The sequence below is a fragment of the Colletotrichum paranaense genome (genome assembly GCF_030867605.1).
Source record: "Colletotrichum paranaense strain IMI 384185 chromosome Unknown Scaffold_11.1, whole genome shotgun sequence".
In the NCBI taxonomy this organism is placed as follows: domain Eukaryota; kingdom Fungi; phylum Ascomycota; class Sordariomycetes; order Glomerellales; family Glomerellaceae; genus Colletotrichum; species Colletotrichum paranaense.
In genome coordinates this window covers 522,575-550,248 of record NW_026848969.1, presented here as the reverse complement: position 1 = coordinate 550,248, position 27,674 = coordinate 522,575, and the positions used below count along the sequence as shown (strand labels likewise).

Sequence of the window (27,674 nt, the reverse complement as noted above, 5' to 3'; positions counted from 1 at the left end):
AACAGATGCCAATTCCTGGTTATGCCCTTGAGTTCCACTCTCCACCGGTACGCGAACTCTGGATATTGAGCTATGGATACATTTAGTGACACACGAGTTTCGATCCAGACTCTTGTGATCCATAAGAGATCGGGAAGCGGTGGTGCTACGTTGATGTCGTAGTGAAAACAGTGAAAAGAGTGCAAATTGATTGCATCTCGACCCATATTCCAGGTCTCACGAAACCTCACGTGTGTACGGTGTGTTGACCACGCAGCGAATGAGAGTTAAACGTTATATTAAAGAGGCAGGTACACTTTTATGTGGATACGTTCTGGCCTTACTTGGGTCCAGTCGTTCTCGCAAGGTGCTCGGATGTAAACTCTGAAGAAAAAAGGCTCGCGAACCTCGTCTGTGAGTTCCCGTTACCTTATCCGACCTGACTCCAGTTTGTCCCCACGCGTGTAACTCTAAAAGGCGTGAGAACCAAAAGCTTCTTCCTTGCTGGAACCAGTAACCAGTCACTGAACACGAAGAGGGTCTTGGTCTTGGTCTTGGTCTTGTCCTTCGTCCTTTGATGAACTTGGCTGCCCACTACCGGCGGGCTGGGGCTCGGCGTATGGCAGATAGTCTGATACAGGCTGTCCCCTCCCCTCGCCGTGGAGCTGGGTCGATGTTGTTGTCGTCCCAACTCCCAACTCTACCCTTCTCGTGGGTTCCTGGGATTCCCATGTCTCTGGTCAGGAACGCTGTCTGGGCGTTGCTGGGCGAGTAAGAGTCAGGCGTGCCGCTTTCCGAGAAGGAGTGATCGACACGGACACCCAGGGAGGTCTGGCTGCAAGTAATTGTAAAGCCCTGATTTATTGGAAAATCTCCCGGAAGTCTCTCCAGAGTGTGTACGATGTCTGCAGGTGCAAACACTATGTATGAGACACTGTTGAAGCTGCTTGACTTCAAGATGTAATGCGAATGTTCGAATGTTTCGCTTGGTGATTAATGAGAAAATAATTTGATAAGTGAAGACACAAAGAAACAATATATAGTTACAAAGTAGAATGGTACGTCAAGAAGTGTACATATCTCATATCTCGAATAAATTTCATCCATCGGCCGTAACTCCCCGTTTCCTTCCCTAACCCCCGATCCTAGTCTACGAACTCAAGCCTGCGCCCCTCGCTTCCAAGTCTCCTGCGACGCAATGTCCTGATGAACATAGATGACGGGCCTGCTACCTCTGGGGGCCTCGGCTCCTGGCGAGAACTGACACTTTGTCGTCAGCTCGGCGCGCTCGAGGTCCACAACGGAGGTATTGTCGCCAAGCTTGTCATACGTTCGACGGGGGTGGCGGATGCTGTGGCCGCCGCTGCTGCTCGTCAAGTCCTTGAGGTTGATCTGGCCGCCCTTGTCCGTTGACGGGTTCGTCAGCTTGGAGCCGAATTTGGAGACGGCCGGCTTGACATAGGTCTTGAAGAGAGGACCCAGGGTCGGCAGACATGCGATGATGATCCCGATCCAGAGCTCGAGGAGACTGACGAGGCCAATGTCGTGCAGGTTGTAGACAAAGTCGAGGTCACCGATGGTGGTGACCGTGTTGACTAGACGCCAAATCATGATTGCGATAGTTCTGGCATATAAAACTTAGCTACTGCCTAGGGCTATGTAGAGAGAAGAGAAGGAGACAACTTACGCAAAACCCATGCCAAACATGGCGCTGACGGCGATCTTGTTCCTAAGGGGCATCTGAAGACCCCAGAGCGCCGGCATCGGCAGTGCGGTCATGGCGATGTCGACGACGATGTTGATGGTCACTGAGACGAGCTGGTCGACAGTGATATCGCGGCAGTGACCACCTTCGACCGGCGCCCACTGCTGAGACATGGGCGAGCATCTACTCATAAAGAGGATAAGGAACGCGACACCGTAGGCTCCCGTCACGCCCATGAGAATATGCGACCAGCGCTTGAACTTTGCCGTGGAAAAGATTCTAGTGTACAGCCACAAGATGGCCATCTTGATGAAGACGGTTCCCAGAAGCCATGTAACACCACTGGCGAGGATGAGCTGTAAGAGAGCAAGTGTTAGAGATGGTTCAAGTAGATGGAATGAGATGTCTAACTTGCCTTGAACTGAACAGCATACTCATCTAGAGTCAACTCATTGGTGTGTTTGCCCAAGCCATTGTAAATGGCCCAAATGACAACACCCTCTAGCGCAACAATGTTGGCCTGCCATGGTCAGTCCTGTAGCAAAGAAGGTAGGAGTGATGGACTTACAAAGGCGAAGATGATCATCCCGTCATCCCAATAGAATGATCTCCTCATCACCCTCGCTGACCAAGCTCGCAGACATAAAAACGAAGCATCGACAACGGTGAAGACAACAATCCAAACTAAGAGGCTAATGCCTCTGGAGCCGGCACCAGGCATAATGGGCGAAATGTGTTTCTTCTCTTCAAAGTGTGTAATGCGCTTGGGCCCAGTCAGTTTGGTTTACTGCCTTAGCTTCAAATGCCAACAAGCAATGAGAGAGAGTTTCCGGATACCAGCCCGATAGACATCCGCCCTCGCGGCACAGCACGCGCGGGGGATGCCTTCATCTCTTATGGGGGGTGCGGGAACGACGCTCATCGCATCGAGAAGCCGCCGGCTGCCATGTCGCCACCCTGCTTTGCCTCTCCTTCCTCTCACACACACTCTCTTTTACTCTCATCCCACAAAGACGAAACGTGGTTCCCGCGTCTATCAATCACGGCCAGGAATCCCCAAAAAAGAAGTGGACGAAAGGGTGAGCTAGACGATGAGACACAAGTCGATGTCACCCTACTTTGCGGTAGTTCCCAGCTTATTGGTGTGTCTGCCGGCCACTTTGATACTAGTTTGAGAATGAGAGTGAGAGATGGCCATGCAAGTATGACAGAATGTACTTTGCACTACTTTGCCGAACCATGTTTTCCTTCCTCTTCGTCTCCTCCTCCTGCACGTAACCCAGTAGGTAAGCCTGCCTGGCGAGGCTTCTGCTCATCTGATCGAAGGGAGACAAGATGGGATGACATGATTCAGTAGGAGTGTTCTGAACTTCCGCGCTTGCATGACACTGCATTCTTTCATCCCGTTCCTCCCCACTCACACTCTAACACTTACCACTTTCTGGTCACTGTGCAGGCTTGCAAGCAGCGATAGTTGAATAGTAATAGACAATGGTTCGTGGCAGTCGTCGTCTTTTAGGACCAACCACCCGCCTGGTGTTGCTGCACGTGTGGGTAATATCGATAGGGAACCATGCTCTTCCCACATGACTGTCCTCTTCTCAGATGTGATCGGGAACTCGTCATGTACGTGATAGAGAAACTCCACAGCCTCATTAACCCTCAAGGGTTTGCCAAGTTACAACTTACCAGTCCCAAAGTCTTGTCCGGTCTAACGAGGGTCCCCCCTCCCCATGGTATGATGGGACTCTGAGAAGACTTGGCCTCCCCGCTCTACCATTTTCATTGCAGGGGTTCAATCGTTCCCCAGTCTATTCAAGAGTCTCGAGGTGTGGGGGGAGTTTCAAAGTGGAGTTTCTGCAAGTTGATATATCAAACTTTCAGAGACCCTTGTCAACGGGCCATACATAGCAGACCGAGTCCCACAGAAACCATAAAAGCAACCATGTGAAAGACAAAGACTGTCTTCAGCAAAGCAGCACCTGCCACCCACCGCTGCGCCGCGCATTTGTTAACCCGTTTGGATGCAATGCTTCCCACCACGGGGGTTGTCTGGCAGTCTGCACCTTCTACTAGGGGGGAGAGAGTGCATACGTTGCCTTACCTTGACGGCCATGGTGATGTTGCAACGAGGCTTACGTTTATCCCGCTTCCGGTAATTATGCAAGGCACAGGTGTCAGTTTGTTGCTCAATCTCAGGTTTCACCAAAGTCCCCGAGTTGCCGGTGGGGAATGCTCGTTCTTACTGAGTGGCTTGTCTACCGGTCAGCTATCTGCATCCTTCATGAGAAGATGAGCAGGCAACATCGCCGTCCAACCAACCAACCGGTTAGTCAGAGCCATGGCGTCTTCAACGGTGCGAGCTGCGCCGCAACGCTGCATATCACGGAGTTTGTAAACAAAATCCCGAACTTTTGAGTCTTAGCTCAGCTCAACGAGGGAGAGAGGGGGGAATAAAAAGACAGGGCCTAGCTCGCGATAGCTCGAGACTGTTTCTGGCATTCCCGTTACCTACCCCACGCTTCATTCAATCTATCCATACATCCAGCATCGCTCTCTGGCTTCGCTGAAATCTTGTATCTCGCCACTTCCAAGGCTGACGCTACATACTCCCGTTCTCGGCTCGACCGTTTCTCCTTCTTCTCGGTATCCTAATCCAACATCGTTCAAAGGAGTCAAGATGCAACCCCCTCTGCCCTCCGTCACGCCGACATGGCGCAACGACACCTATGAGGCTATCTCGCCCTCCCGCCCGGAGCTCAGCGCGGCGGGGAAGACGATCATCGTGGCAGGCGCGGTAAGTTCTACGATATCCAATTTTCTCTCCCTTTCCCCTGGTTGTGAATATCGACCCTCGCCCAGCCCCCCGTCCACGGCCCCTCTGTGATGACCTCTCGCCTCCGAATATGCCTGGCCATGATCCAAAAAGATCGGAGCTTTTGGCCCTCCCCGGTCACAACTCTATATCGCGCCAGCTCTGTGTCCGCAATATATCCGTACGGGTACCTTACTTACCTAGGAACCTCTCTGTTGACGCTGTGTCCTTCTCTTGATAGGGTAGTGGAATCGGCCGAGAGACCGCCCTGGCCTTTGCTGCTGCCGGGGCCGCTCGAGTCAGTCTCCTGGGCCGCACAGAGGCCGCCATAGCCGAGACGGCCGCCTCCTTGCCGTCGTCTGTGCAGAGTGATGTTCACGCCGTGGACATTACTGACGAACAGACGTTGATCAAGGTGGCAGCCGCGATCGGCAAGTGGGATATTCTTGTTTTGGCCTCTGGTTTTGTGTCCAGCCCGTCGCCCGTCGCAGGGTCGGCTACCGATGACTGGTGGCAGAGTTTTGAGGTAAATCAGACTACCCTTAACGACGATAATTTTCTGTCTCTCTCTCTCCACACAAGTCGGTAGCGAGAAAGAGATAGAGAGACAGGGAGTGAAAGTGAATGAGAGGGCCCGAGCACTTACACCGACCTGACAGACAAACACCAAAGGAACATACCTCGTCAGCAAGGTGTTCCTCCCCACGGCGAACCCTTCGCATGCGTCCATCGTCGCACTTACTACCGGCACAACGGCGTTGCCGGCAGTCGCCTTGCCTGGTCTGTCCGCCTACATGGCGTCCAAGCTAGCTCAAACGAAAATCATCGAGTTCCTAGCGGCGGAAAACCCGAACATCTTCGCGGTAACCCTTCACCCGGGCATGGTCGAGACCGACATCTTCACCAAGAGTGGCGCCAAGGCCGAAGCTCTCCCCATGGATAAAGGTGCAGTTCCATTGTCTTTTTCATACTAGGCTACGACCCTTCCCTCCCCTGTCCACCCATCTGCCCAGATTTCCCTCTCCGTCCCGACACTCCCCTCCACTCGCTTCCTCTCCATCCCCCTTCATAACAACCCTGCTTCTCCTTCCCGTTGCAGCTCTAGCGGGCCGAACAAGGTGCTGACATCCCGCGCGCTGGCTTGCAGTCCAACTCCCTGCCCACTTCACGGTGTGGCTAGCAAGTCCCGAGGCGGCGTTCCTCAATGGTCGTACTGTTTGGGCCAACTGGGACGTCGAAGAGCTCAAAAAGGGTACCGGCGCGATCCAATCTGGTCAGCTGCTGACCAGCGGTATCAATGGATGGCCATACACTAGCCTTGCTTGAGATAGCTCCGGAATAGACGATAGCAACCTCATGGGTAGCTCACCATGTTCGCCCAGAGATAGTCCAATATATCAATGTTCTTACGTATGAATAATAGGGCCTCGGCATTGGAGATACATTTGTTGAACACTGGGTAGAAATAGATGAAAAATGATACGATTTGCTTCTTGGTTACCTTGGCTAAACTCTAAGTGACTACATACTTAATTTGTCTAAACATAGTATAATCACCTCAACTCGAAACACAGCGACAGGGGACCCGGATTAGAGGTGAACTGATCCCTCACGTCGTCAAAGACGCGGTTGCCCGTCTCTCCCGGTGCGAGGCGGAAACGGTACTTCTTCACAAGTCTGGCAACTACAAATCTCATAGTGTCGGTGGCCAGGAAACGGCCAAGACAGCTGTGGTGACCTGCAGGAGACGGATTAGTCGACCAAAAGCTATCAGATAGCAGACAAAAGACAAAGATCGCCATACCTGTTCCAAATGGCGCAAAAGCTGCAACATTGCGGATCATCTCTGGCCGCGTACTCCATCGCTCAGGGATGAACTCGTTGGCGCGCTCGAAGCAGTCCTCCCCTGTAGATAATGGGTGAGCTGAGAACTGACGAAAGCAACCCTCTATGGATTTACTTACTTCGGGATATAACGTGACGCGGGGCAATGATTGTCGTGTCGGGCGGGATGAAAGTCCCACCGATCGTGGCCCCGTTCTCCGTCGTCTTCCTGGCCCCGCCGGTGAGAAGGGCTGGGTACAAGCGGAGGCCTTCGTTGATGACAGCATTGAGGTGCGGGAGGCTCGTGAGAGTCTTGAGGTTGGTAGCATCGACGTCTCTCAATTCTTCATAGACCTTCTCGGCGTGCTCAGGGTGCTTAGCCAACTCGCAGAAGATACCAATCAAGGCAGCAGCCGTCGGCTCGCTGTATGTTTGTCAATAAATGAGCGCCCACGAGATTGGAGAAATCGACTTGCCTTCCAGCAACAATTGCGAGCAAGCTGTCGCCATAAAGCCATGGCAAACGATCCTTGAGCTCAGTCTGGCCGTCGTTCAGCTCCATCAAGTAGTAGGCGAGATCAGGAATGGCTGGCTTAGGAGTTCCTTCATCAAGTCTAACACGCATCTGTTGCTCACACCAGGCGACCATGTCGAACCAGTCCTTGAGAACGCTGATTCGCGGTCCCAGCTTGAAGCCGACCTGGATGAGCCATGGAGCAGGGCTGAACGGTCCGAGCAGCGAGAGAGCACGCTGCAGCCGCACGATAATGTGGTGCCACTGCTGCTGGTGCAGCATATCAAACGACTTGCTAAAGACAAAGTCTCCCATGACATCAAACCCGAACCAAAAGAACAGGTTCCGCACTTCCGAAGCAACGTGCGCTTTGGCATCCGCCTCGATGCAGACGTCCAGCTGCTCAATATACTTGAGAATCTTTGACTCGTGTTGAACAAGGGCTGTTGCGCGGTACGGCTCGTTAGAGATAGGCTCATGATTCCGAAGATCTATGGGGTAAATACCTTGTGCCGAGAATCCACGGTTCCATTCACGCCGTCTGGCAGCATGAATGGGCTTGATGCGTGTTGTCACAAGCGCACGATCGGGGTGCAGAATGTCGTACCACTCAGACTTGATGCATTCAGACCGGGGACCATCTACAGCCATGAAGACTCCTGGGTGGAAAACAGTGATTTCACTGGGCCCTGGCTAACTTATCAATAGAGAGTTCAGACAAGTTTGTTTCGGATGGCTACTTACCTGTCCTCACGAAGTCTCCATACTGCTCATGTAAATCCTCCAAGAGCAGATGATTTTTGCAGCCTCTGCAGGCCCAGACGTGCCACAGCTTGGTGACTCGGGCATACCATGGGCCTTTGAAGCCAGCAGTTGACAAACGATGGAAGTAGGATCTGTAGAGGATGATGCTGGTAAAAAGCCCAGGCAGGTAACCAGCGGATAGTATCAAGAGAGAGTGACATAGATCGCCAACAACTGAGCCCTTGTAGTAACGGCTGAGAGCCGCGAAACAAGAGAACAGCCAGAAGTGACCCAGAGCAATCTGAGGAGCCTGTACATGCCATTCTCCGTGAATAAAAATGCCGAAGTGAACGGCGACGCCACAAAAGAGTCCGAGGACATAGACCAGGACGGCCTGGTAACTTGAATCGAGAAGAACACTCATGATGAAGTTTGTGTGTTGCACTTGGTTACTTCCATCAAGCTCGAGGCGCTCTTCTCTTGAAGTCTACTGCCGATAACTCGTCCTGAGCCCGGAATCGATAAACATCCGCCAGTTGAGCAGTCATCGAAACCTGACATGATGTCTAGTGCCATCCGCGGCTGGGTCCAGCCCATCCCTCGACAATCTGTCGTGAGTTACCTGAGGGGTAACAGCATGCCACAGGAACTGACTAGTGTCCAATAACGGGGATGTAATCCAGCACGCATCGTAACGTCTTCCATTCTATCCTAGAGGCCGTACTCGTTGATCAAAGGTACATAGATGGATATCGCGCCGCGGTGATCATGGGTCATCCCGATAACCTTGATATCCGGATAGCGACTGGGTTGTCCCTTGACGGTCGTTGACCGGGGGTCCAGGGAAGTGAGAGGGTCTGCGTCCCAAACTGTCATACCCCTGATGCAGAAACAAAGTCGTAAGGATGCAACCCTGCAGTGGAACCTGCTTGAACGGTACCGGAAACGGTTGGCCGGCTCAGTGTCGTATGTTGGTGCAATACGGCCGCCCGCGGGGGAGATGCCGGATGAGCGCTCGGCGCTGCGGCGACTAATGCTTTGCCGCAATCCTACACAATCTCAGACGTCTCGGGCTCGGAAACCTGTCATGATTTAACAGTGACCGAAGTTCCAACGAAGTCTTTTGCTTTTGCAGAATCACTCGTATCGCATTACTCATCATACCGTCTCTCAAAATGGCTGTAAAATACGACTTTATCATCGTGGGTGGCGGCGTCGCCGGCTTAGTAGTTGCCACTCGTCTGTCCGAGATTCCAGATGTCCAGGTTCTAGTGCTGGAAGCGGGCGAAGACCAAACGGCAGACCCTCGAGTCAATATTCCCGCACTGGGTCCCAGTCTTGTCAAGACGCCGTCTGACTGGCAGTTCCGAACGGTGCCCCAAGTAAGTGTTTCTCAGACCAGCAGCTGCTTTTTAGGAGTCCGGTTTACTGATAGAGAATCGCTTACAGGATGGCCTAGGTGGTCGTGAGATTGCTGTCCCTCAAGGTCGTCTCCTTGGCGGCTCAGGTGCACTCAATGGCCTCTCCTTTACCATCACCACCCGGTCCAACGTTGAGGCGTGGGCCAGCTTGGGCAACCCCAGCTGGGACTGGCCTACGTTCAACGAAGCCTCCAAGAAGGCCTACTCCATCGCTTCTGGTGAGGGCACAGGGCCACTGAAGTTGTCTCTGCCGGACAACGTCGAGTCTTTCTGGCCCAAAATCTGGCAAGATACGATCCGTAGTCTAGGCTTCCCGGATTCTTGTGACCCCTTAAGTGGGCAGGGAGTCGGCAGCAGTCTCACACCGGACACTATAGACCCGGAGACAAAGCAGAGGAGTTACGCCGGCAGCGCGTATCTACAGTCGGCAAAGTCTAGATCCAACTTGACGGTTGTGACCGGAGCGTTGGTAGAGAAGATTGTCTTCAGATCAGAGGCTGGCGAAATTGTTGCCGATGGCGTTCAATACACCAAGGATGGGGAGACGACAACAGCAACAGCACAGAAGGAGGTCGTGTTAACTGCTGGCACCCTCAACTCGCCACGGATTCTTGAGCTTTCCGGTGTTGGAAATGGGGAGCTTCTTCGTAAACTCGGCATCGAGATCGTTCTCGACAACCCGCACGTCGGCGAAAACCTGCAGAACCACGTCATGGTCGGCGCAAGCTTTGAGGCCCTTCCAGAGCTTGACACCATGGATGGCATTATTCGTCAGGAACCGGCTGCCGTCGGAGCTGCGATGGAGGCATATGGTAAGGGCACTGGACCGTTCTCGAGAAGCGGCACTGTAGCGACTGCACAGCTTCCTCTGCCCGCTGGCAAGGATATCACTCAACTTCTTGACAAGTTGAGCGGCCCCAACACAAGCGCGACGCCAGAGTTCACAAAGGCCCTCGAGGCATACGTGCGATCCGTCCTGACGTCGTCTTCGGAACCGTCGGGCTACTATCTGTCGTTGCCGGGATTCGCATTGTTCAGCGGAGACGGAACTATGGCAGCACCACCGCCTGGCGAGGAAAAGTACTTCACAATAGCGCTGCTCCTCGCTCATCCCCTATCGCGAGGGTCAAGTCATATCACTTCTGCGTCCCTTGAATCGCCAGCGGTCGCCATCGACCCCGCGTACCTATCGCATCCATTCGACGTCGAGGTTCTGGCCAGACATGTCCAGCTCCTGGAGAAGATCGCCGCAAGCGAGCCGCTCCGAAGTCAACTGAAGCCGAGCGGAAAGCGCAACCCTGTCAACGCCTTGACAGACCTCGAGGAAGCCAAAGAGTTTGTGCGTAAGACAGCAGTTGGCGCTCATCACTTCACGGGTACTTGCTCCATGATGCCTAGGGAGCTTGGTGGAGTGGTAGATGAGAAGCTCCGGGTGCATGGAATCCGTGGCTTGCGGGTGGCTGATGCTTCCATTGTGCCCATTACAGTGCGTGCCAACCCTCAGGCAACCGTTTATGGCATCGCCGAGCGGGCTGCCGATTTGATCAAGTCGAGTCTATAGGCGCCATTTGCAATGAAGAGGGTGTAAGGCCTCGAGTTGTACATTCAAGTTGGAAGTATCTATAGCAACGGAGAATTTCGGTGAAATCGGGTTCCATCCCTGAGTGGGATGGAAACAGGGATCATGAGGTGGTGAGCGCAGCAATTGAGTGTTGAACAATTACTTCGAAAGTCCATGATTGGTAAACAGACTTCGCTGCAGAAATATCGTCCATGGCGTCAAATGTCATCGTGGTCGCATTAAGGTTGTAGTTTGTTTTGGGGTAAGAATGTCACCGAAGAATGTCACTACACATTGATGGGCGGCTTGCGGCAAATGGCCAGCTGGTTGGCGGATGCTTCCCTTGAACGCGTTCCTATCGCGCTTTTAATGGATAAAGTACCGGTACTTCCTCAACCCCACCGGGACCACCCAAGCAAATGTACCTTGCCAGGAAGCTACACGTGACGGCGAGCTCACCTCGCGTCGTCCAACCCGGCCGCGTCGCTAACAATTTCGCGTCAAAATCGCCTTCACCTTTCGTAATTGCCTGCAGGCTACACCCACACCGGTCTTTCTGCGCAAACAACACTCCGACAGCAAACCTCAAGATATCGTCCTGCGTATGCCCTGACATCGACTCCGACGCCCACCAGCTCTTTAGCTCTTCTCAATTGCATGCCTCACCCGATTGCCCACCATGGCTGAACAGGCAAAGGGCTTGTTCGCAGAATGTACCTTTGCCTTTGTGCCGAGTGCCCACCTAGCTCCCAAAGAAATCAGCGAGTATGCCGGCATTGTTGAAGGTCGTGGCGGCACGGTCCTCGACCCAAGACGCGATGGCTCCCTCAGACTCGAAGCGGTTTCTCACATCATCTCCAACACCATCGACTTTCCCCAGTTCACCGAGACCCAGGCCTTTATGATCCCAGTCGTCAATACCGACTGGATTAAGGCATCAGTCAAGAAGAACAAGCAGGCACAGGTCCGGCCATACTCTCCCGATCCGCGCATGTTCTTTTCCAAGGTCATCCTCACAACTGCTGGTCTGCCTGAAATCGACAAGGAGACCATCATTGGTGCTACGCTGGCTATGGGCGGCATGGAAGGCGCCGATGTGACACGACAGACCACTCATATCTGCGCTCTGACTACGGAAGATCCTAAATGTGTCATCGCCAATGAGAAGGGTCTCAATTGCAAGATTGTATTGCCCCACTGGTAAGTCTGTAAAGTCCTTATGCTTCGAGCCACCTCTTACACATACACTAGGTTCGAAGATTGCTTCAAGCTTGGCAAACGTATACCCGAAGGCCCCTATCTGCTCCCCAATCCCGAAATTCTTAGCCACGATGAGAACCAAGGCGAAGTGCAAGCTCCCACATACGACCAGCTCAACGGGGCGACCTCGACAAACCCCAACCATCTCAGTGATGGCCCGAGAAAACCAGCCACGATATTTCGGGACAAGGATGTCATGCTTTCATGGGATCTCAGCATTACTCCACGATCACTGGAAGCTGTGAAGCAACTCATCAACAATGGCGGTGGCAAGGTGGTCGACAATGTTGACGATTGCGACTACTTTATTTGCCAGTATCGTGACGGGGAACAGTACATCAAGGCTGCTCAGTCAGGGAAGGACATTGGCAATCTCTCGTGGCTTTATCACCTCATAACGCATAATGAATGGACGTCTCCGCTCCGCCGTCTACTTCACTACCCGGTTCCCAGAAATGGCATCCCCGGATTCGAAGGTCTCAAGATCTGTCTCTCCAACTACGGCGGTGACGCTCGCATATACCTCGAAAATCTGATCAAGGCGACCGGCGCCACATACACCAAGACGATGAAGGCCGAGAATACACACCTCATCACAGCAAGGAGCAGCAGTGAGAAATATGAGGCGGCCAAGGATTGGAACATCGAGACGGTCAACCACCTGTGGATCGAAGAGAGTTACGCCAAGTGTGAGATGCAGAGGGTTACTGTCCCCAAATACTCTCATTTCCCCGTTCGCACGAACTTGGGCGAGGTAATCGGGCAGACCTTCTTTGATGAGTATTGCTTGCGAGAAACGTACTACCCGGGTGGTGGAGAGGGCTTGTCGCCCCAAGCGACACGGAAGCGCAAGATCCTTGAAGCTGCTCAGGAGAACTCGTACTTGCATGGGCCTGCCGAAGGGGTTGTGATTGGCAGACAAGAGGACAAGAGTGAAGAGGCTATCGACGACAGCTTCATGACGCCTATACGCCCTAAGAAAGGCGGCCGCGGAAAGGAGAATGATACCCCCTCGGAAATGTCGACTGGAGGCCGAAGCGCCAAAAGCAAGGCTTTGACCAACCTACAGCGCATCGCCCCCGATATTGCGCTGTACGAGAAGGAGAAGAAGCGCAGCAAGGATAAGCAGGGCCCATGGGGTGGTAAGCGTGCTGCAGACCAAATCGACAGAGAAAGGGGTCGCACATCAAGCCCAGCCCAGGCAATGGAAGTAGATGAGGAGGACGAAGATTCAAGGCCTTCCAAGAAGCGGAAATCATTACGTCCAGATGTGGAGATGAGGATCGTGCTGACGGGCTTCACGAGATGGGTCAATGCCAAGTCCAAGGAGGATACAGAGAGGGTAAGTCTTTTGAATTCCTTTCTTTCTGCCGGGCTAACAGTTCGCAGAGAAAACTCCGCGACATGGGAATCATGATAGTACAAGACGACAAGCCGTGCGACTATCTCGCCGCTCCCCACATGGTACGGACTGTCAAGTTCCTCAAAACCCTGGCCAAAGGGCCTACCGTCCTATCGTCCAACTTCATCGACGAGGCTCTCGAGAGAGGCGAGGTTCCTGACCCCGACGACTTCCTCCTAAAGGACGAGGAAAACGAAGCCAAGTTTGGCGTCAAGCTCGAGACGGCAGTCTCGCGTGCGAGAGCGAATCTCGGGAAGCTGTTGTGGACAGTCCCCGTGTACTGCACTAACAACATCTGCAACGGACCCGAAAGCTACAAAGCTATCGCTGAGGCCAATGGAGCCATGTTCAAGCTGTATCGCGCGCGCAGCGGCACGACCATCAAGCCGACGACGGAAGAGGAGGACGGAGGCGCGCCGCCAGAGCCTGTCTATCTTCTCAGCTCCAATAGTGCCGACGAGCAGTCCCTCTGGCCCAAGTTTGAGGAGATGGCGCGCAAGGGCCATATGGAGCCACGCATCGTCGCAGCGGACTGGCTGTTGGATGTCGCCATGAAGCAGCAAGTCTCCTTTGACGAGAAGTACCTCGCCAAGAACTTTTTCCAAAAGAGCCTGTGATGTTCGTTTCGCTCAGCTTGATGGCTAAAGGTAGTTGGTAACTTTGGATTGTACATGTATACATGGGATGGCATGGAGTTGTGCTGCTTTCGGGGTGAAGACCTTGGGACTTGGTGTTTGTTTACGACCCGGCTCGAGGAATAATGTGTCAACGTGGTATGTCTAGTTGGAGATTCGCAAAAGAATGAGGCCAATGTCTCGTCGTGTTATATCATCATGAAGAGGTAGAAGAGAGAGCGAGATCAAAAGAACTTTACACCCTGCGAGTCCTCTTGTCCAAAGATCTGGGCCTTGCCGCGCTTTACCAGGATTTGTAGCGCTTTGGACAGAAGATCTGGATCGAGGCCGTGGAAGTCTGTACGCACATGGAATCGCTCTTAGCTCACGGGTCCAAACATCACATTGCGAGAGAGAAGAGAAGTTGTTTGTGCCCACCTGTGCCCCTGGTACTCTCGCCCTCTGTAAGCTCATACAGCGTCAGCACGACGCCCTTTTGCGCCGTCTCGTCGATCCACCCCTCGATCGCGGCGGCCCACTCGTCGGGCGTGCGCCAGTAGACCCAAAAGACGTCGGTGCTGGCCGGTAAAGGTTCTGCGCGGCCGTTCTTGCGCATGAACTCGAGGACTTCGCGCGCGTCGGCCAGGCTGAGGCGCTTGTTGAGCGTCTTGTTGTGGAAGAGCTCCTCTGGCGCGCCGGCGGCGGAGGATGTTGCGGTCGCGGGGGAGAAGGTTGTCGGTTCGTTTAGGAGAGACGACTCGTTGTGGTTCGGGAGGGCGTGCGGGAGGGCGGAGGAGGAGGCGGAGGGGATGGCGGCGCCGAGGGAGAGCTTGAAGAGGCGGTGGTGGCGGCAGTAGGAGAGGATTAGGTCGGACCATTTGACGAGTTGGGCGTGGTGGGTTGTTAGGTTTGTTTGGCGGGTGAAGAAGGGGGGGAAGGAGTATTCCCTGGGGAAGGGGAATGGGGAGGCTGTCGTTGCTGCCATTGTGTGGTGGTGGTTTGACTGCGGGTGGTGATGATTGATGTTGGAGCTTTGGAGCTTCTTGTCGCGAAGAAGCGTCCCTTCCAGTGTGACCATCGAGGGGTTTCCCATGGTGGGGTAGGGATTTGCGGGCGGTGGAGTTGCCGGGTGTGGTCAGAGCTCTCCGTTGCGGGGACGGGGCCGTTGGATTAGTGGGGCCTCAGGAAGCCTCCAACTTTTTGGTTTGAATCGGTTGTCCCCCCTCCCATGTAAGAATCTCAAGATATTACATAGTATTGTGTAATATCTCTACATAGTCATTATGTTTCAGTATGGCAATGGAAACCGCAGTACATAATACTTATCTGAGTATGTATAACAAACTAGATCAGAATTTCAGCCATCCAAGGAAGAACCTAATTCCAATCCTACTGTTAGTCGTCACATTATTTCTGGGTCAGAATCTCACGCAATGGAGCTCATCTTTATTTGCGTTGTAGTGAGCTGTAGGCCGCCGTTCAAAATCCATTGGGATCGCCACTGTTCAATGGTTTCACATGTCTATTTACTCGACCTCTGGCCCAATGGTCAAATGAATCGAGCCCCTGGCTCTTGCTACACATACCACAGTCTTCCTTCATCGTGAGAACATAGACTTTGATCTCAATTTACACCTAACAAGATATCAACAAGCCGTTGAGTTTGACCTGCAGAGTCTTGTTGGTGAGGCCCGGATACAGATGGACAGACAAGCCATCGACTCAGCTTTAGTAATTCATCCCGTACATACCGTAGTCCAAAATTCGCTGCTTGAACTATGTAGAAACAGCCTTGACTGACGAAAAAGAGCGGGCAGATTAATCATCCGACTGCAAAGTCTCGAATGCTAGGCGCCATCTTGTACTTGACGATACGAAAGCAAGACGTCATTCCTGGATGCCTGAGAGACGTGCAAGTATGACCTGACATCACAGGCCTGGATCAATGGGAACGAAAGCAACAACACACTCATCGTGAAGAACGGGAAAACAATGTAAAAACTGCCCGCTTTAGTACTAGATAGGTATCACTGTATCCATGCACCGTGAGATGCCAAACCGCCGCCCTCCTGTGAACGCCAAATCCAAGAAACACCATTAAGCAGGCTTTACTTCTTCGCCCTCCGCTTCCCCTTCTTCTCAGGAACGCTGGCGCTCCCTTCCGCGATTTCACCAGCCTCGATCTCGCCCGCCTTCTCCATCTGCTGCAACTTTTCTTGTCCCGATATAAACATGGACAAATCTCTGTTCATCTCCTGCAGCTCCGCCACCTGCTCCTTGTAAGACGCCTTGCTCTTCTTCAGGGCTTCGAGCTCCGCTTTGTTGTGCTCCACGCGCTTCATGAGCCCCTGCGTCACTTGCTTCTCCTCCTGCAGGGCTTTGCCCATGTTGCGGGCGAGTTCCTGGGCCTTGGTGGCCTTTGCTCGGTCGCGCTCTGCGTCCCGCTCGAGTTGTGGAATGACTTGCGTTTGGAGACGTGTCAGCTCCGTCTTGAGGGTGGCATTCTCTTCTAGAGCTGTGGTAGCTTGTGCCGATGCAGACTCGGCTATCGCTGCTGCTTTTGAGGCCTTGTCTGCCACTTTGCTGATCATCTCCTCAAAGTAGACTCGCTGTGACTCGAGCTGACTGGTCAGGAGATGAGTGTATTCCAAGCCAATATTGTCCAGCTTTGCACGGGGAACAGTATCTTCGTAACCGCCTTCCGGCCCGTGGTGATGTCCGTTGCTGCCTGGGAGCTCCACGACCTTACCGTCGCCCTTATCACGGATCAAACGATGTACCCACGTATCCCCAGCGTAATCCCATACATGCTGTGTCTCTAGCTCCAGAGAGAAGCTATGCGCCGTCTCTTTCCAGTGGTCCTTAGCATGGCCGCCCTTATATCGACCACAGCCGACATTTCCGCAGATCAGGCAGATCCATAGATCATCGGTGGAATCGCAAACGCTGCACAGATTCGACACGGAAGAGCCAAATGGTTGTGTATATGGGTTTGATGGATCGTATGTGGTTTCGGGATTCGTGTGTCGGCAGACCGGACATCCTGAGCCTTTCCAATTTTGCAGGCAGGTACAGTGAAAGACGTGCTGGCAAGGAATCGTCATTAGACCTGTCGTATCGTCCATGCGCTCGAGGCACACGGGGCAAGTAGGTAGTTCGATAAGATTCGGGGTCGGCGGAGGGAAAGGCCTGAGACTGCTGGAGGCGACGACGGAAGAAGAGGAAGGCGTGAAGGGGTCGTGATTAAGGTCGGGAAATGTCCTGTTTTCTCGAGTCGGCGTCTCAAAGGTGATGGATTTAACGAAGACAACATGGCAAACTTGCGCCTGCAGAAGAGTCAGTTGCACGGCGGCGTCAGGGCTTGCAGTTGACTACTCACCTCCATACTGTTGAAGACCTTTCCGTCAAACTCCCTCTGCCACGCCCTTGCCTTCTCGCTGTTTCCAAACTTGAGGAGCACTAAATACCGGTTCATCCTAGCAGTCATGACCATTCGCCAGTGACTGATGTCATTCCTCCATTTCTCCCCGACATAGCCGATGAAGTCGCCCGGGCTCAGGTAACTTGGAACTGCAGGTATGCAAAGCGTCGTGCAGTCCTCTGCCTCGACGTCGTCTCCCTCTGAAGACGGCAGTCCCAAGGAAGGTGTTCCCTCCTCGTCGCGGTAAAAATGTACTACTCCCCAGCCTACTTCCGTACTCTTTGTGTCGAGAGGGACATATTTTGCCTTCGTGGAGATTCCAGCGCCACCAAATGTTGGACCAACGCCAAGGTCTGCCCCAGAGCTTGTTGCCTCAGCCGCCATTTGATCTGTATTCTCGTCGCTTTCTGACTCGATGTCGATGCTCTCGATGCTGACTTGACCAAAGCGCCAGTCCTTGACTGCCGTCTCTGGTCGGATCGCTGCCGAAGAAGGCGGGGGAGGGAAGCTCTGCGTACGAGCTCTCCACTGCCTCTCGGTTATCCTCTCGATGTTACTGCCACTATCTTCCTTGGCCGGAGCTCTGGAAGGTCCGCAGTCGATGAGGTTCGGGTTCGAAGTAGTTTCTGGCGCTCGGTGTGTGCTCGATCGATAGGTATCGGCGGGGTTGGGTGGTTCGAAGGGTTGTAGTGGTGAAGTCTGCGGTCGGAAGCTCGTACTCGGCCTCTTCGAACTTTTCCTGGAATGCGCGGGAAGTTCAGCGAAGATGTTGGCGCCTTTCGGCGGAAGCCACACGTCTTTACTGAGGGCTTCTTCCTGCTGTTTCCCTTTGACGACGTTGGTGTCGGCGAGTGCGGGGCTTGAAGTGGGATAGAGCTCGAACTTGAGGTGGTAGAAGAAGGTCCGCATAGCCCTTCTCAGCCTCGCAGGCTGCCGTGAGACGATGCTGGTTGACTTTGAGAGACTCAAATGCTGCGTGGCTGGTGTAAAAGACCCCCCAAACTATGGAGGCAAAAGAACGCGAGTTTCCAAGTGTTTCCAGGACTTCCATGGGCTGTTCATGTCGCGGCGCAACTCACGGAATCGGGCAGGATAATTATGTTGTGGAGAAGATTTCAATCATTTAGGTGCGAGTTTCGAGGAGCTTTAGGAGCGTGCACTCCACAGCCCCACCGGTTACGGACCTCGTTCCATCAGGTACGTCACTGATAAGCGATAGATGGGTCAACCTCCAGACAGTGACATTCGCATCGCAACAAGATATGAAACAGAAATATCACGGTACAGCAATGCAAAGTGTTTGAGACTTCAATAGAGTCTAGTATTGACGCTTTCATGAGCGTATGAGTGCCTAGCTAAGTTCTAGGAATATGTGAAGATATCGTTCAGAACCATTGTCCCGCCATAATCGTAATCCATTAACGCCATGCCTCGTACAAGGCAACTTCCCCATCGCTGACCCGTCGCTTACTGACCGCCACGAAGACGGAGGACGAGATGAAGGGTTGATTCCTTCTGAATGTTGTAGTCGCTGAGGGTGCGACCATCTTCCAGCTGCTTTCCGGCGAAGATAAGACGCTGCTGGTCAGGAGGGATACCCTCCTTATCCTGGATCTTGGACTTCACGTTATCAATCGTGTCAGATGACTCGACTTCCAACGTAATCGTCTTTCCAGTCAGCGTCTTGACGAAGATCTGCATACCACCACGCAAACGCAGGACGAGATGCAGGGTGGACTCCTTCTGAATGTTGTAATCCGACAAGGTGCGACCATCCTCAAGCTGCTTTCCGGCGAAGATCAAGCGCTGCTGGTCGGGAGGAATGCCCTCCTTATCTTGGATCTTCGACTTGACATTGTCGATGGTGTCTGAAGATTCAACCTCGAGCGTGATCGTCTTGCCAGTAAGGGTCTTGACGAAAATCTGCATACCACCGCGAAGACGAAGAACCAAGTGGAGAGTGGACTCCTTCTGGATGTTGTAGTCGGACAGGGTACGACCATCCTCAAGTTGCTTGCCAGCAAAGATCAAACGCTGCTGGTCAGGGGGAATGCCCTCCTTATCCTGAATCTTCGACTTGACATTGTCGATAGTATCAGAAGACTCGACCTCAAGGGTGATGGTCTTGCCAGTGAGCGTCTTGACGACTACAGAATGGATTAGCAACCACATGTCTGGGGGCAGCATGGATGTAGAGCAACTTACAGATCTGCATACCACCACGAAGGCGGAGAACCAAGTGGAGGGTAGACTCCTTCTGGATGTTGTAGTCGGAGAGGGTGCGGCCGTCCTCGAGCTGCTTGCCAGCGAAAATGAGACGCTGCTGATCGGGGGGAATGCCCTCCTTGTCCTGAATCTTGGACTTCACGTTATCGATGGTATCGGAGGACTCGACCTCAAGAGTGATGGTCTTGCCGGTGACTGGGAGGAAACACGTCAGTTATTAATGGGAATGACGCTTGGATGCCTGGATGACTTACGGGTCTTGACGAAGATCTGCATGATGGCGACTTCGCTGAATTCTGATGTGTGGTGTTGCTCTTTGGTATTACTGAATGTGGTTGCTCGTAACCGAGTGATCGCTGATGAGAGATTCGTCGAGCGGAAGTATTGTGTAGGGGATGTGATGGGGAGAAGGAGGAGGGGAGAAGGATGAAGAGGTGAAGTGGCTTAAATACCGAAAGGCAACCAAGGTGTCAGAGAGATGCGGCCTGCCTGAAGGCGGGAAGGAAGGAAGGACCTGGAGCCAAGTTGGGTGGTGGTGCCTTCCTGGGTGCTTGGTGACTGACTGGCCGCGGAAGGCAAGGAAGGCAGGGAAGGAGGGGTCTGATTGGAGGCGCAGGTGTGGGAAAGTGGGGCAGGTTATGCAGTTAGTGGCACTGAGTGCCTTCTTTCTCAGTTCTGAGTGCCTTGTCTGGGGGAATGGCGAATGATTCATCAGCAACTGCGCAAGTGCCACAAGGCGCTAAAGTAGGCAGGAGCAAGCCGGAACCCTCCAGAACCAGGTGGGCCGTTTTCTCGGAAATCCGTACATCTACCTCCAGACTCACACAAATCTCAACTCTCAAAGAGGTAGAAGAACCTCTTCCTTGGTCCTTATCGCACGCTTCTTGACCACGAACCTGGGAAGGCTGGAACCCAGAGTGCTGTGCCTGATGTCTCAGTTGCGACTTGCGCTGGAAAGGTTGGCCACTCGTCGCCGCCGCTTCTTTGATCAGATGGTCTCGTTCATGCCGCCCCTGCGCAGTAGTCCCAAGGTCAAAACACACGCAAAAAGACAGCGAGGTGTAAGATCTAATCTGGCATACCCGTCTGAGTGTCAGCTTCCACAAGATCTTGACATCTTTGCCTTAGTTTTGGTGAAGCTGCAAGACGACTGAATTTTGGACAGGCAAACCCCCCGCGACCTCGATACCGCTAGTCTCCTGCAGCGTCTCGAGAATGTCACTGATGAACTGATGGGTCGCAAGAGGCCCACCGCCAATCCCTGTACCTACTCCGCCTCTTCCCGGGCGTCCTCACTTCACCTCTGTTTACCACGTCCAACACGACCGGGAACAATCGTCACCGCCGACGACAGACACTGGGGCTGAAGACTTCGCCGAGCGCATCCTGAGGAATGCCCACGATGCTAGCTGCCGATAGACTCGATACTTCCCATATCGAAATCAAGCAGGCTGGCAAGGCTGGCTTCGGTTTGACACCTATGACTGGAATTCGTCGTGTCTCACCTGCGCTTGACGGATTCCACGGACGCCAGCCAAAAGTCAAGCGTAAAGAGCACCCCGACGAAAAAGAGCAAAGAGGCACAAAGGGTCAGAAACAAGTCCGAACCGGCTGTGACTGTCACTGACAAACAAGCGCCCCACCCGCCACCCGGATAGGCAGACCGTAGCGGCCAGGGAACAACCCCAACTTGAGTCCTCGTCCACTCAACACGCACTCAGACTTAGAGGCCTCAAGCAATGCAGTCGGCAGCGAACATGAGAATCGCCACCTCCAGAGCCTCTTGGTTAATCTTTGCCCCGTCCGAATCGCTCGCTTGCTAATCCCGTCGCCCCCATACAAAGCTTTTCTCAACCTCATCCCAAGTCGCCACGATGCCTTCCTTTCGACTTGGCCGGCGAGTTGTTGAATGTCGCCGGCCACTCCTCAATCCTCACCCAATATAACACGGCCAAACACTAAAGTGCGGAGAAGGACCGGCGAGACCGGGGTGGCAGGTGAAATGAGCCGACGTCATCCCAAAGGCCACTGCACCCCCAACCTCTCCCGAACCCTGATTTTACATACGAACCACCGCCCGAGGCAGACAGACAAACAGACAGTTTACCAATACTTCAGCCAAAGACGAGAAAAATCATACGGATCCCAGTTCGGCGTCTCCAGACAGACAACCAACTCATTGAAAAAGTTGTCTTCGGCATGATCAGAAGAATGCGAACCTCCGTATCCTCTTCCGAAGCGACGCTTTCGTCAGCCGAGGAATGAAGCGATGGCGACATCGGTCTTTGCTCGCTCGTCGCTCGGGCCTTATCGCAACATCTGTTCACGCGCTTTCCTTCCAAGGGGCCAAAAGGCGACGTTTCGCCCACACGAGCGAGACACACCTACACACCCCGCGCCCAGCACCGCCCCCGTCAATACCTGGGAGACAATGGTACAACTACAACCCGACCACGTTGGATGCACTTTTCTTCTGCAGCACAAACACCACCACCATAAACATCCTTGCCCCTCCAGCCACTCTTCTCATTGGTTTGGGCGAAATCGAACCAGAGGCCTAAGGGTGTTGTCCCCCATCCCCATTTGCTGCGATAAGGCCCTTCTTCCCCTCATTGACCCTGCTTTAAGCCCGCAGAGGTTCGTTCCCCAGACTGACTAGATCACGTTGCTCTAATCTAGTGTGGTTCACCACGTTGTGGGCTGCACGCCGAGGCTTGCATTCTGTCTCATCTGACCCTCATATTTCCCTCCCTATCTCATTGACCTCTCACGATATTCGTACCGGCGTACATGCATCTCACTTGGGACGAAAATTTCACGTCCAGACACGGGCTGGACAAAGTGCATAGTAACTCATTGTATGAAGGGCGCGAAACAAACAATCTCGATATATCGATTTTGACCCAAGTTAACTACAACAGCGTAAAATGCCGATATCGGCCAATTGTGCCTCTCCAGTTCTCTGTGTGAAGGTTTTTTGTTTTTTTTGCAAAAGGGCCCTTCCAACGCCCAAAAATTCCAATGCATATCATAATCGTCTATGCTTGCTATGCTCTGTCATTTGCATGTCGTGCCGGCATGATCGTCTCCATGAACGTCCCTGGCGCATGTCGCGTCTCTCTTTGCCGCAGCGCAGCCCTTCTCGCCTGCGCTCGACTCCAGACCACCAACCCCGTTAAGCTTCGAGTCATACATTCGTAATTTGAATCATGATAAAAGGTCGTAACACATCGCGATGAATCGTCGTGGTGGGGAGGTGACCAGCCGAAAAGAAGTGAAGTGAAGAGGTGGGGTAGAGATCTTGTGGTGTGTGTGTGTGGTGTCTCGTTCAACGCCGTCGCTGTGACTCGAAATAACAAAAGAGATGCCAACAAAATTTGCCCACCCAGGGGCTTTTCAAAAATAAACCATAATCTCAAGAAGGAAAAATAAATGGCAGCAATAATAATAGCACAGTAGAGGACAATCAGTTGGCGCGGATAACGAGCTTTGACAAGAACTTGTTCGACAAGCAGTCAAAGTCGTTGCGGTCAAAGCTGGCGTCGGGGCGAGTACGCAAGTATGCCTCTGTTTGGACTATTAGTGGTCTGCAGATACAATGGCCAGAATGAGTGGAACTTACCGTGCTTGATGACATGCTGACGGACTTCGGTCATGGCCTCGCAGACAGCGACGTTGTTGTTCAGGAGGTGGCCGTGCTTGGCGGTGTCCCAGTCCATAAAGGCAGGGAGCTTCTGGGAGATGGCGTGGAAGAGGCCAACAATGACACCGACAGGAGTGGTCTCCATGTCATTGCAGAACTTGTTGACGGCGGCCGGGTCGGGAACACGGTAGTGGCAGTCGAACTGCATCTCCTCCCAAACAGCGAGGAGAATGGAAGCCAGCATGAAGATGGTGGGCCAGTTCTTGAGACGCTCGCCGCTGTAGACACTGGAGTACAGGGCAGACAGCTCCTCGAGAATCTCCTTCTGGAGCTCACGCCACATGTCGGCCATGGCACATTTGATCTGGAAGTTGATCATGACGGGGGCAACGGTCTTGCCGTAGTACTTGGAGTCCTCATCATCAATCTGGCCATCAAGCTGAACATCCTCGCCTTGGCTCTCGACCATGGTGATGTGCAGGGTGAGGTTGTATGCAAGGACGAGCTTCAGAGCCTTACGGATGACGGGCATACGCTCCTTGACGTAGTAGCGGTGAGCAGTCTTGAGGATCTCGGTGATGAAGGGAGTGCCCTCGAAGTGATCCTCGATGAAATCCTCAAAGCCTCCATCAATGTGCTTGTCAAGATAGTCGGACAGAGCCTCAACGGAAACGCCCTTGGCACCGACATCGAGTCTCTCGGTGCGGATGTCAAAGTCGATGGGCTCCTGATCGGTCAAGCAGGACTCAACCCAGTCGACCTGGAAGCAGCTCTCATCGGCCACGTAGACCTCGCGGACGTAGACGGGGAGGGCAAAGCCGTAGCCGTGAGTGATCCACATGACGGTCTCGTTCTGAGCGAAGCCCTTGACATTGTAGACCGAGACACCACGTCCAAGGTGGCGCTCATAGTCGGCCTTCCAGTCCTTCATGAAGTAGCCGATATCCTTGATGTCAATACGAGTGCAAGGAACCTGCCACAGGCGGGCGTGAGACGGCTGGCAACCAGCACAAGGCTCACCCTTGTCACAGGTCTTCTTCAAGAACTTGCAACGCAGGCAGGCACGAAGCTTTCTAATCTCACTGGCCTGCTTGCGCTGCTCGGGCAGGAGAGGACCCTTTCTGCGGCCAACCTTCTTGACCTCAGTGCCATCCTTCTTGCCGGTTGAAGTGCGGCGAATGACGGCCTTGGTAGCCTTGCCGGTGACGGGGCTGCGCCTCTGGCCCGAGTTTCTCCGGGCGGTGGTGAGAATTGGGGGAGACGTGGCGCCGGAGCCGCTGGCGGGAGTTGGCCGGGTCGGAGTGGTCGTCTTGATGGGCATGGGAGCAACAGCAGCTGCAGGGCTGACTGTGTCGTGGTTGTGAACGTGGGCGTGAGTGTGAGTGTGTGCATGAGCGTGGCTGTGAGTATGAGCGTGGTTGTGGTTGTCTCCGAAGCAATTGCGGTGAGATCCGGCATCGACGTATCCATCGGACTCGGGGGAGAAGGGAGAGATGGGGAAGGGAGCAATCTCCTCATAGCTGCCGAGTTCAAATGAATTGGCGCCGTCCGACGAGTCCGAGTTGGTTCTCAAGTGAAGTGTCTGGCTGGGGTTGAAGATTGCCGCATTGGGCTGTGCCTGTTGGAAGTGGTCGAATCCTGCTCCAGAACCTTGCTCAACGACCATTGACCACCCCTCTCCGTTGCCAGTGCTCGGCAGGGACAGGACCTCGAGGAAGGTACCCGTGGGCGAATTGCTGCCGATGCTATGTGACAGACCGTCGATTTGCAACGCTGAGGCAGCGGCTTGAATATCGTGCCAGCTCTCCATTCCCAAGCTCCAATTCATAGCCGGAACAGTGTCGTCCATGGGGGGCATCGTGTTGAAGGCGGATGCGAGTTGAAAGTTTGCGGCCTGCAGCGCCTGGGTCGTGGCGGGGAGAAAGTCGATGGGATTTGTCTGGAAGCCCGGGGCGTATGGGTTGTATGTTACGGGCATGTAGGCGTCGGAGACATATTGGGAGTAATCGGGCAATCCATGAGGGGCCTGTTGTTGCTGATGTTGATGTTGTTGCAAGGCCCAGTCGGTCAATGAGTTGACGGGTTGTTGATATGGTGAATGATGCGAGTGCTGGCTCAAAGGTGAGGAGCTATGTGAAGGCGAGTGGGCTTGTTGGTCCTCGGGAGGACTCGAGGCTGCGACATTGGAGGTCATATCCAAGGGAATGGGCCAGATCCTCTGAGCGGGCATGTTGGTGACGCTCTGGGGGCTGTTCTGGGATGAGGGGATTTGCGAGGCATAGGAAAACCGGTCCCGCTGGTCGAAGGAGGAGAGGTCCAAGAGGGCGTCGCCTCCACTCGTATCGAAGTTGACGTTCATGTTGGGTAAGATCAGTCGTGGAAAAAGAACCAACAACGGATAGGTGTAAGTCGAGAAAGGGGAGTTTGAGCAGAGATATGGCCTTTTTCCCCAGGACACCGCTCTTTCGTCGGGGTGGTGGTGAAGTGGATGAGGGGAGCAAAAGACCTTCTTCGCAGCGGCGACAAAGGTTTTGGGGGGAAGATGAGGTGGGTAGGAAGAGATTCGGGTGGTGAGAAGGGCGAGAGACTTGGTCGGGGGCCCCAAAAGCGGGCATGCGTGGGTGAAGAGGAACGACGACGAGCCCGCGAAAGAAGCGGTGAGAGATGCAGTTGAACCTCCAGCCCCGGCCGGGAGCAGGAGCCAATGAACGGGGCCACAGCTCCTTCTGCAGCTGCACGAGTGTGGAGCGGAAATGACCGGGGGGTGTCGCTCCAAAGTTGCGCCAGTGGGAAGGAGGTGGGAGGGTTGGGTGGATTGCACTTGCACACTTGCACTTGCACTGAGGTGGACTGGACTGGACTGGCAAGAACTGGCAAGAGGATGGGGAGGAAGCTGATACTTTCTGTACGGGAAAGAACTGGACCGACCGGTCCCTACCACCAGTAGGCCATTGGACCCATAATCCATGAAAGTGGGGTGGGCGGCTGCTCACGAGGGCCACTTTGTAACTCGACTCCATCCAATCACTCCAGCCGCCTCCGTGTGGGTGAGACTGTACATCATCCTCCTCGACACTGTATTTTTGCAGGCGCTGGGCCAAAGGGTTGACGGCTACGTCTGGTGGTCTGGTAAGAAACAGTGGGATGAGCGGGTTGTGACACATGTCGCTAAGGTAAACATCTTTTCTTCCTGACTGGAGCCTCTCTCTCTCTCCAGCTGCCTCCATCTGCCTCTGGGCTCTGTCTGCCCTTCATCATACCGATTAGGTGCTGCTGGAAACCCTGTCCATGGCGAATGGCTGGAAATCGATATTGGAAAGCGAGACATGGTTGTAGCTCTGGCCATGTACGTACCTTGAGGGTCGAGTGTCTTCCATTTTTTTTGGACGGGACGGGACTTGGAGGCTTGGGGCTGCCATCCATCTTGCCGTCCTCGCACCCACGCCATCTGCCATCCGCCGCAGCCTCCAACGGTACGTACCTATCATGGTATCGCAGCCTCCATCAATCAGTACGTACCGAATCCACCCTGGGAGCGTTAATGGAAACGTTCTTTTCCGCCTTTGGCGACGTCGCTGAACCCGCCCGCCCAACCGCCCTCCGCCTCACCTCACGGCCCTCACCTTACCTCGCTCTAGTCTGCCGTGAAGTCTCCTCCACATTACCTTCACCATGTCCCCCCTACCACCACGTAACGTACCGATCAGCGAATACATACAGAGGTACCAAAGTCACTTTTCCTCTCAACGCCAAATCATGCCGTCCATTTTCTCTCTCTACTATGTAGATTCTCACGAATCATGAGGCCCGCCTCGGATTCCTTTACTCCCCGTCACTCATTGTGGTTTCTTGCCTCTCTCCTCTCTGTCTACAGCGCAGTCACACACCCACCCATCTTTTCTGTCGTCTCTGGCGCTACGGATATCGTGGTCATACCTGACCGAGAGCCCACATTCCAGAGCTCTCCTCGTGCCTGCAGCAAACAGGCCGACGAGGCCATAGTTTAAAACACCAGGTTCCGGATGATGACTTAGTGCCGCCCCAAGGGTCATCTTTCTCTTCGGATGATTCCTCAACAGCGTCAAACGCGACTGACCCAAAGTTGCCTCGAGGCTTTAACCCTGAGCCTTGAGGAACCTGATACCCAGGCAGAGCTCGGGCTCGAGGCTCGACCTAGAACCAGAGCTGGCTGGCGATCGGCACTTGCAACACCCAACCCAAGCAAAGCCAGACAGGCTGCGTCCTCACAAGCAGGCTCGCCTAGCCTCTAGGTGCAACTTGCGGTGCCCCTACAGACCTTGAGCTGCCAGAGACGACCTGGACGGATCTCGCCTCTCGCTTGACGCTGCTGCAGCCGCCACCACCGGCCACCTCTAGCGTCTATCATCAAGCACGTCCGGCATCAGCTATTGATCCCTCCTCCGAAGAAACATAGGACGAGCCTGGACGGCAAACACTGACGGGGTTATCCCAATCAGTCATCAGCCGCGCAAACTTACACATAGACCTAGCGGGCTGCCCCGAGGCATTCGTCCGTTCCTCGCG

The 27,674-nt window shown here is 53.8% G+C and overlaps 10 protein-coding genes across 10 annotated transcripts; 5 read left to right on the top strand and 5 right to left on the bottom strand.

The window, feature by feature from the left end:
• Positions 1–1,137: 1,137 nt before the first annotated feature.
• On the bottom strand, positions 1,138–2,405 carry CPAR01_12511 (uncharacterized protein; the record flags this gene model as incomplete). The annotated part of the gene is made up of 4 exons (XM_060496767.1): positions 1,138–1,603; positions 1,667–2,040; positions 2,112–2,204; positions 2,253–2,405. The coding sequence occupies 4 exons, from the start codon at positions 2,403–2,405 to the stop codon at positions 1,138–1,140; spliced, it is 1,086 nt and encodes a 361-aa protein (XP_060344300.1).
• A 1,959-nt stretch (positions 2,406–4,364) lies between these two features.
• On the top strand, positions 4,365–5,825 carry CPAR01_12510 (short chain dehydrogenase; the record flags this gene model as incomplete). The annotated part of the gene is made up of 4 exons (XM_060496766.1): positions 4,365–4,481; positions 4,741–5,025; positions 5,159–5,444; positions 5,647–5,825. The coding sequence occupies 4 exons, from the start codon at positions 4,365–4,367 to the stop codon at positions 5,823–5,825; spliced, it is 867 nt and encodes a 288-aa protein (XP_060344299.1).
• Positions 5,826–6,052: 227 nt separating this feature from the next.
• Positions 6,053–8,005, bottom strand: CPAR01_12509 (cytochrome P450; the record flags this gene model as incomplete). Its single annotated transcript, XM_060496765.1, has 5 exons — positions 6,053–6,237; positions 6,304–6,405; positions 6,464–6,743; positions 6,811–7,526; positions 7,582–8,005. 5 exons carry the CDS (start codon positions 8,003–8,005, stop codon positions 6,053–6,055), a joined length of 1,707 nt encoding a protein of 568 aa, XP_060344298.1.
• A 751-nt stretch (positions 8,006–8,756) lies between these two features.
• On the top strand, positions 8,757–10,563 carry CPAR01_12508 (GMC oxidoreductase; the record flags this gene model as incomplete). The annotated part of the gene is made up of 2 exons (XM_060496764.1): positions 8,757–8,963; positions 9,031–10,563. 2 exons carry the CDS (start codon positions 8,757–8,759, stop codon positions 10,561–10,563), a joined length of 1,740 nt encoding a protein of 579 aa, XP_060344297.1.
• Positions 10,564–11,242: 679 nt separating this feature from the next.
• CPAR01_12507 (BRCA1 C Terminus domain-containing protein) lies at positions 11,243–13,842 on the top strand (the record flags this gene model as incomplete). The annotated part of the gene is made up of 3 exons (XM_060496763.1): positions 11,243–11,763; positions 11,815–13,165; positions 13,213–13,842. 3 exons carry the CDS (start codon positions 11,243–11,245, stop codon positions 13,840–13,842), a joined length of 2,502 nt encoding a protein of 833 aa, XP_060344296.1.
• Positions 13,843–14,084: 242 nt separating this feature from the next.
• CPAR01_12506 (ESCRT-II complex subunit) lies at positions 14,085–14,932 on the bottom strand (the record flags this gene model as incomplete). Its single annotated transcript, XM_060496762.1, has 2 exons — positions 14,085–14,197; positions 14,278–14,932. 2 exons carry the CDS (start codon positions 14,930–14,932, stop codon positions 14,085–14,087), a joined length of 768 nt encoding a protein of 255 aa, XP_060344295.1.
• A 1,015-nt stretch (positions 14,933–15,947) lies between these two features.
• On the bottom strand, positions 15,948–18,169 carry CPAR01_12505 (Zn-finger in ubiquitin-hydrolase; the record flags this gene model as incomplete). Its single annotated transcript, XM_060496761.1, has 2 exons — positions 15,948–17,165; positions 17,219–18,169. The coding sequence occupies 2 exons, from the start codon at positions 18,167–18,169 to the stop codon at positions 15,948–15,950; spliced, it is 2,169 nt and encodes a 722-aa protein (XP_060344294.1).
• A 2,719-nt stretch (positions 18,170–20,888) lies between these two features.
• CPAR01_12504 (uncharacterized protein) lies at positions 20,889–22,047 on the top strand (the record flags this gene model as incomplete). Its single annotated transcript, XM_060496760.1, has 2 exons — positions 20,889–21,086; positions 21,694–22,047. The coding sequence occupies 2 exons, from the start codon at positions 20,889–20,891 to the stop codon at positions 22,045–22,047; spliced, it is 552 nt and encodes a 183-aa protein (XP_060344293.1).
• Positions 22,048–22,952: 905 nt separating this feature from the next.
• CPAR01_12503 (uncharacterized protein) lies at positions 22,953–25,488 on the bottom strand (the record flags this gene model as incomplete). Its single annotated transcript, XM_060496759.1, has 2 exons — positions 22,953–23,062; positions 23,109–25,488. The coding sequence occupies 2 exons, from the start codon at positions 25,486–25,488 to the stop codon at positions 22,953–22,955; spliced, it is 2,490 nt and encodes an 829-aa protein (XP_060344292.1).
• A 1,705-nt stretch (positions 25,489–27,193) lies between these two features.
• CPAR01_12502 (uncharacterized protein) lies at positions 27,194–27,400 on the top strand (the record flags this gene model as incomplete). The annotated part of the gene is made up of 1 exon (XM_060496758.1): positions 27,194–27,400. The coding sequence occupies one exon, from the start codon at positions 27,194–27,196 to the stop codon at positions 27,398–27,400; it is 207 nt and encodes a 68-aa protein (XP_060344291.1).
• Between the last annotated feature and the right edge of the window lie 274 nt (positions 27,401–27,674).